At 37.2% G+C, this 7,834-nt stretch overlaps 1 protein-coding gene across 2 annotated transcripts; it reads left to right on the top strand.

Moving 5' to 3' along the window:
* The first annotated feature begins 297 nt into the window (after positions 1–297).
* On the top strand, positions 298–5,213 carry LOC18096644 (receptor-like protein 15). Of its 2 annotated transcripts, XM_052450939.1 has the most exons (9): positions 298–715; positions 815–958; positions 1,079–1,237; positions 1,383–1,529; positions 2,105–2,263; positions 2,436–2,513; positions 2,622–2,771; positions 2,852–3,508; positions 4,032–4,336. In XM_052450939.1, the coding sequence occupies exons 1-9, from the start codon at positions 355–357 to the stop codon at positions 4,112–4,114; spliced, it is 1,938 nt and encodes a 645-aa protein (XP_052306899.1). In that variant the 5' UTR covers positions 298–354; the 3' UTR covers positions 4,115–4,336. The 2 variants fall into 2 exon arrangements, with proteins under 2 accessions (XP_052306899.1, XP_024448040.1); XM_024592272.2 differs by having other exon boundaries at positions 2,852–5,213.
* Positions 5,214–7,834: the final 2,621 nt, after the last annotated feature.

Raw genomic sequence — 7,834 nt, 5'->3', positions numbered from 1 at the left:
ATAAATTTAAAAGGATCTTACGTGAAATCACACATGAATGTTGATAAAAATGTTGAAGTACTCCAACAATTTTTATTTTTTATATTTTTAAAATTGGATAATTAGTAACCAAAATATAATTAAATGCAAATAGATTAAGTGCTAAACAGTAAAATAAAATAATATTCGAATCCAAGAATATTCCAAAAAGAAATAAAATAATATTCAAATATCAAAACAGAGAACCTGCATAAGATATGTAGATAAAGTAATGGAAATGACCAGAGTGTAGTATAAATAGGACCTCTATGGTTGCCCAAAGGCACATAACAAACAACAATATTCTGCGTAGTAGTTCATAGAATATTATCTAAGATGATGATGAAAAGAATGGGGGCTTGGATGTTGCTAGCATTATTGACTTTGGTTGGCGAATGGTATGGTCGTTGTTATGGGTGTTTGGAGGAAGAGAGGATTGGTCTCTTGGAGATCCAATCTTTGATCGACCCATATGGATTTTACTTGAGAGATTGGATGGACAGTAGTAATTGTTGTGAGTGGCGTAGGATCGAGTGTGATAACACTACAAGGCGAGTGATCCAACTCTCTCTTAGAGGTAGAAGGGATTGGGGGTTAGGCGATTGGGTTCTCAACGCATCTTTGTTTCAGCCTTTCAAAGAATTGCAAAGTCTTGAATTGGGAAAAAATGGAATTGTTGGTTGCTTGGAGAATGAAGGTTAGTTCAATGTTTCTGCACTTAAATATAATCATAAAATAAATGAAGGTTGGTTGGTGTTTAATGTCAATTATCTTGCTTTGATGATTCTCTTTCCAGGCTTCGAAGTCCTATCATCAAAACTGAGGAATCTTGACCTAAGTCAAAACCGATTTAATAATGATAAAAGCATTTTGTCATGTTTCAATGGGCTTTCCACTCTCAAGTCTTTAGATCTATCAGACAATGAGTTGAGAGGATCAGGTAGCTTCTGTGGTAACCTTCTAATTATTTAGCTTCGAAACCTTTTCTTTTCTCCTTCTAATATCATTTCTTTCTATGCATTTATTTCCTTCCAATATGCTTTTGAGAAACATCATGCAGGTTTCAAAGTCTTGTCATCAAGGTTGAAAAAGATGGAAAACCTTCATCTAAGTGGGAATCAATGCAACGATAGCATTTTTTCTTCTCTAACTGGATTCTCATCTCTCAAGTTCTTAGATCTAGCATATAATCAGTTGACAGGATCTGCTAGTATCAATAGTAAGTTATATATAATTTCTACCTAACTGCTTTACGTGGCATTCTTTTATACGGTTTCTTTATCAAGAAAATTGAGGACTTGCAATCTATCTTCCTCAAAAAAATTATATTTTTTATGTATAATTTGAGAATATATATCTTGTAGGTTTTCAACTCCAACCGATGAGGCTGGGAAAGTTAGAGAACCTTGACCTGAGTGGCAATCAATTGAACAGCAGCATCTTATCAATTCTTAGTGGGCTTTCATCCCTCAAGTCTTTGGATCTATCAGATAATATGTTGACAGGATCAGGTATATTACACAGTTTCTACCTAAATGCTTCACATGACATTCTCTTAATTATATCGTTTCTTTATCAACAAAAATGAGGACTTCTATTTCCATGTAAAGATCAATTTTGTCGCAACACGAGTTCTAGGTTCATGACTAGCAACATAGAATCGGTGTCGAAAAAACACTTTATTTGTATTATCTTTAAAAATATTATATTATTCAAAACTAATAAACCAAATAATTATTCAAAACTTATAATCGATAATTAAAACAAGAAGAATAATCAATAATACTCATTATATTATCATAAAAAAATAAAGATTTTATATTTATCTGATGATCAATATTTTATTGATAGCATTTTATCATGTATGATTATCTTCAACGACTTTATATTCATAAATTGTTTTTTTTTTCCAATAAGATCAAAATTAGAATGATTAAAAATTGTTTCTTAATCTTTGAAGTGTACACATCCTATTTTACAATTAAAAATTGTTCTTTTTATGTGTAATTAATTTGAGAATCATATATCAATTGAACAACAGCATCTCATCAATTCTAATTATATTTAGTTTCTATATATTATGCAGGTTTTGAGATCATATCATCACATTTGGGGAAACTCGAGAACCTGGACCTGAGCTATAATATATTCAACGACAGCATTTTATCACATCTGCATGGACTTTCTTCTCTCAAGTCTTTAAATTTATCAGGCAACATGTTGCTAGGATCGACGACTATCAATGGTAAAGTTGTGAATATCTCTTGGCATCTTCTATTATTTACTTCATTTCTTAACAATACCTTTTGAAATCTCAGCATGCTTCATTTCTTTATGATAGGTTTAAAAACTCGATCAAGATCACACTTAGTTTCAATACTTACTTGATTGCCTGTTTTCAATTCTACACATCATAGGTTTAAGGAAGCTGGAATTCCTGCAGTCATTGCCATCCCTGAAGACCCTTTCTCTCAAGGATACTAATTTAAGTCAAGGTTAATCATAGTTTAGTTTCTTAAAATCTTAATTAATAATATTGAATGGCATGGCTATTCTGTACCACCACTATTTTCATCATATCTCTTCTTCTTTCTTTTTCACAGGGACTTTCTTCTATTCAAGCACCCTTGAAGAATTGTATCTAGATAATACTTCTCTCCCAATAAACTTTCTCCAGAACATTGGAGCATTGCATGCTCTTAAAGTTTTGTCTGTTGCTGGATGTGACCTCCATGGCACCCTACCCGTTCAAGGTAAATTAACAACTATAATCACATCATCAATAAAAGATTCTTTCAAGACTATTTTGACTGTTTCGAGATAAATTATACAGGTTGGTGTGAATTGAAGAATCTAAAGCAGTTAGATCTCTCTGGAAATAATTTTGGAGGTTCACTCCCAGATTGTTTGGGAAACTTGTCCTCTCTACAACTATTAGATGTTTCTGAAAACCAGTTTATTGGAAATATTGCCTCCGGTCCTTTTACCAATCTCATATCCCTTGAATTCCTCTCATTATCAAATAATCTCTTTGAAGTTCCCACTTCAATGAAGCCTTTCATGAACCACTCAAGCCTCAAGTTTTTCTCCAGTGAGAACAACAAACTAGTAACAGAACCTGCTGCCTTTGATAATTTGATTCCAAAGTTCCAACTAGTCTTTTTTCGATTGTCAAAAACAACGAAAGCACTCAATGTAGAAATTCCCGACTTCCTCTATTACCAATACGACTTAAGAGTCCTTGATCTCTCCCACAACAACATCACCGGAATGTTTCCATCGTGGTTGTTGAAGAACAATACACGATTGGAGGAACTATGGCTGAGCGAGAACTCCTTTGTTGGTGCTTTGCAGTTGCAAGATCACCCATATTCGAATATGATCGAATTAGATATATCCAACAACAACATGAATGGTCAAATTCCAAAAGATATTTGTTTGATCTTTCCAAATCTATGGAGCTTAAAGATGGCTAAGAATGGATTCACAGGTGGTATTCCTTCTTGTTTAGGAAATATTAGCTCTTTTTCAGTTTTAGATTTGTCCAACAATCAATTGTCTATAGTAAAACTAGAACAACTAACAGCTATAATGTTTCTCAACCTATCAAACAACAATTTGGGTGGGCAAATACCAACCTCGGTGTTCAATTCTTCTAGCCTTGATGTTCTCTTCCTAAGTGGTAACAACTTTTGGGGTCAGATATCAGATTTTCCGTTAAATGGGTGGAAAGAGTGGGTTGTATTGGATTTGAGTAACAATCAATTTTCAGGTAAGGTTCCAAGATGGTTCGTCAATTCTACATTCCTTAGGTCAATTGATTTGTCCAAAAACCATTTTAAAGGTCCGATCCCAGGAGACTTTTGTAAGCTTGACCAGCTTTTATATTTGGACCTTTCTAAGAACAACTTGTCTGGATATATACCATCTTGTTTCAGTCCACGGACTCTAATCCATGTGCATCTATCCGAAAATAGATTGAGCGGTCCATTAACACATGGATTTTATAACAGCTCTTCCCTGGTTACGATGGATCTTCGAGACAACAGCTTCACCGGCTCCATTCCAAATTGGATTGGCAATCTTTCATCATTGAGTGTTCTTCTTCTAAAGGCTAATCACTTTGATGGTGAGCTCCCTGTTCAGTTATGCTTATTAGAAAAATTAAACATTTTGGATGTTTCACAAAACCAGCTCTTTGGTCCACTACCCTCTTGTTTGGGCAATCTTACTTTCAAGGAAAGTTCCCAGAAAGCGTTCGTGTATCTCAGATATGTTTTTCTAACCAAGTCCATAAAAGAAGCTTATTATGAAACAATGGGTCCACCATTAGTGGATAGTATGTACAACTTGGAAAAAGGTTTTCAGCTTAACTTTACAGAAGTGATAGAATTTACAACTAAAAATATGTATTATAGTTACATGGGGAAAATTCTTAACTATATGTATGGTATTGATCTCTCCAATAACAACTTCGTAGGAGCAATCCCACCAGAATTTGGAAACTTAAGTGCGATACTGTCATTAAACTTATCACACAACAATCTCACTGGATCTATCCCTGCAACATTCTCAAACCTAAAGCATATTGAGAGTTTGGATCTTTCTTACAACAACTTGAATGGTGCCATCCCTCCACAACTTACTGAAATTACCACACTGGAAGTTTTTAGTGTGGCGCACAATAACTTGTCAGGTAAGACGCCTGAGAGAAAATATCAGTTTGGGACCTTTGATGCAAGCTGTTACAAAGGAAATCCTTTCTTGTGTGGAACTCCATTGCAAAACAATTGTAGTGAGGAAGCAGTGCCGTTGCAGCCAGTGCATAATGATGAACAAGGAGATGATGGTTTCATAGACATGGAGTTTTTCTACATCAGTTTCGGTGTATGTTACACGGTTGTGGTGATGACGATTGCAACTGTTCTCTACATCAATCCATATTGGCGACGCAGGTGGTTGTACTTCATCGAAGACTGCATAGATACTTGCTACTATTTTGTGGTGGCTAGTTTTCACAAGTTCTCCAACTTCAGAAGGTGAATTTGTTACTGAGGAGACGATCTTTCCTGGTTTGTGATGATTGTTTGTCTAGTTGTTGGGTGCTTAATTTGTAGTGTACTATCTCTAAGCTCAGCCTTTCTATTTGACTAGTTATTTCGGCTAAATATATAAGCTGGACTTCTCATTCCTGAGGTGTGATTACTCTTTCAACTCTCAAGATTTCTTTGAGAATAAATTGCCAAAACCATTACCTAGTAGAAACAAAATATTCTATGCATGTGTGACAACACTTACATCTGCCTCTGTTTCAATGGCGACCCCACCTCAGTTATTCAATCAAAGCATTGAAATCGGAGCAAGAAAATCCACCTTCTATAAAATTTAACAATACTGGATATGGTCAATGGTCCACTTACTTTCTTTTTTCTTCCATTGTCACGTGTTTCAGAACGAATCATGCAAAGATAAACTGTAAGTCATTCAGAAATAGTGCACTCTTATTTTTAAGTCTGTCTAATGCAGTAAGAAGTAATGACAATAGGACTTGTTGGAAATAAATAATAAAATAATAATTCACCACACAACAAATATAGGGAAAAAATAGAAAGGGAGAGCTTTGCAATAAAAAACTGCCTTGCCAGAACCAAGAAAGCAATCCTCTTGACCTAGAAATTTGAATATTTTTACCTTCATTCATCTTATCAATGATTAATCATTTCTTAGTTGCTGCAATCATGGAACTTACAGTGCTTCCTAACTAATAAAATTACGAGCTTCATTAGCTTCATTAGGTTTTTCCTATTCTAGATAGGACTATTACTATTTTCCTACAGAGGAATTCAAGTCCTTTTCAGACTAGGAGTACTAGGAACTCCATCTAAACGTTATGTAATCATTCAAACAGACGGACAGACCCTATAAATCCAGAATGAGAGGTGAGCAGCTGGTGCAATGCACTAGAGGGTATGATGTGGTAACAAATGCGTCTGTGATTGCAATGGTTTCAATAGCAATGGCATTACTAATGCCATAAGTGGCAGCAGTAGCACATAAAGCTACCTAAAAGAGCATTGCTGACTAGAACAATTATGAGAGGTGAAAAGTTGGTGTAGCGCACTGGAGGGCATCGTGTGGTGACAAATGCATGTGTGATTGCAATAGTTCCAATAGCAGTGGCATTTCTAATGCCATAAGTGGCAGCAGTGGCACATAAAGCTACCAAAAAAAGCATTACCCGACATTTGTCTCTAAGAATTGGCAAACATTGTGGAGAGATTCCCTTGTCCCATTGAATTCCCCACTGAATTCTGTGAAACACCAGGGATACTCTGCATGTTAGGATTCTGGACAACAGTGGTGGGGATAGTCTAGGTTACACTAGAGACTGCAGGCAGAGCCGCTTGTAAACCAGCATAACTTTGAACTCTATTAGATGCCATGCAATTCTACATGTTTTGTGATACCACCTGATTGCGCCTTTCTACGAGTTGCGTTCACGAGCAGCGATTTCATCGGGTCCGATTATATATCTTTTTAATTTACTTATTAAAATCAAATTTCTCTCTCTGGATAATAATTTCAATTAAATAAATGAAAATGAAGACTTAAATTTTAAAAATAAAAAACATGATAGAAAAGGAAGCACCTGGTGGAGATTTGAAGCCTTATTGGTTGAGGTGGCGGCGGAGGCGGCGGTTTCCTAGAGCGGAGGAGGGAAAGAGAGAGAGCTCAGGTGGGGAGAGGTGAGGAATGTCAGACCAAAGTGTACAGAGCTTGACAGTTGACTTTATTCTTTTTCAGATTCGTTAACAAACCAAAAGAATTGTATTCTTGTGCTCCTTCACTGTTCATAACTAACAAACTAAAACTAAAACTAAAAGAATATATATAAACTATAACTCAAACTTATCAGTGTTTCACTTTAACACTGTAGTGCGGGCTAATATGCTTTGTAAGTGAATTCATTGTGAATTGCACTATTCTACACTATAGCACGAGTACTATAGATTGTGAGTGCTTTCACTATGGACTACACTATTTGATGGGGGCATGTTGTAAGGCTACAGCCTGCAGGACCCGAGAGCCAGGCTAGAGGCACGTCCGCTGGAGGCACGTCCATTGGGGTTGCAGACACTTGGCACTTAGCTGTCAGGCCTGGGTGCTAGGTAGGCCACGCTTGCTGGACGCGCCTCAGGCTATAGCCACCTGGCGCTCGGTCTACCTAGCCTTGGATGCTTGGACTGTCTGCCTGTATGCTGGGCAGACCCAGCACACAAGTGGCGCTTGGGTTGACGCCTATGTAAGAAATATTATTATTTTTATTATAATTAATATAATTAATATATTTGAAAGAAAATATTATATTATACAATATACTAAAAGGGCTCAGTGCTCCTCTTACTGTTTACCTAGACTCAAAGCACTGTGGATTGGAGCAGTGTAATGACAGCTCATCCCTTGCCACAAAGAGTTGCAAAGATAGCGGTGGAGGGGTGGTGTTGTCTTTTCACTAGGATGCATTTGGCACTGAATGGATTGTTGAGGAGAAAATAGTCACTTCAAGTTTTGGTGGGGTTACCCTGGGTATCAGTCATGCCCGAGCCCCCATGTGATGACACTTGGCGCCTGGGCTGACCAGTCCTTGCACTGGGTCAAGCCCGAGTGCCACGTGGTGTTGGGGCTAGCTTGCCCTTGCCCTGGGTGTAAGCCAGGCCCGCGCCTCCATGTGGGACACTTTGTACTTGGGCTGCCTTGCCCACGGCACCTAGCAAGACCCGCGCGCCACGTGGCGAGACCTGACGCTTGGGTTACC

The sequence above is a fragment of the Populus trichocarpa genome, chromosome 3, assembly GCF_000002775.5.
Source record: "Populus trichocarpa isolate Nisqually-1 chromosome 3, P.trichocarpa_v4.1, whole genome shotgun sequence".
Lineage (NCBI taxonomy): Eukaryota > Viridiplantae > Streptophyta > Magnoliopsida > Malpighiales > Salicaceae > Populus > Populus trichocarpa.
Note: the sequence above shows the minus strand (reverse complement) of the source record. Positions and strands in the feature narration are given on the sequence as shown.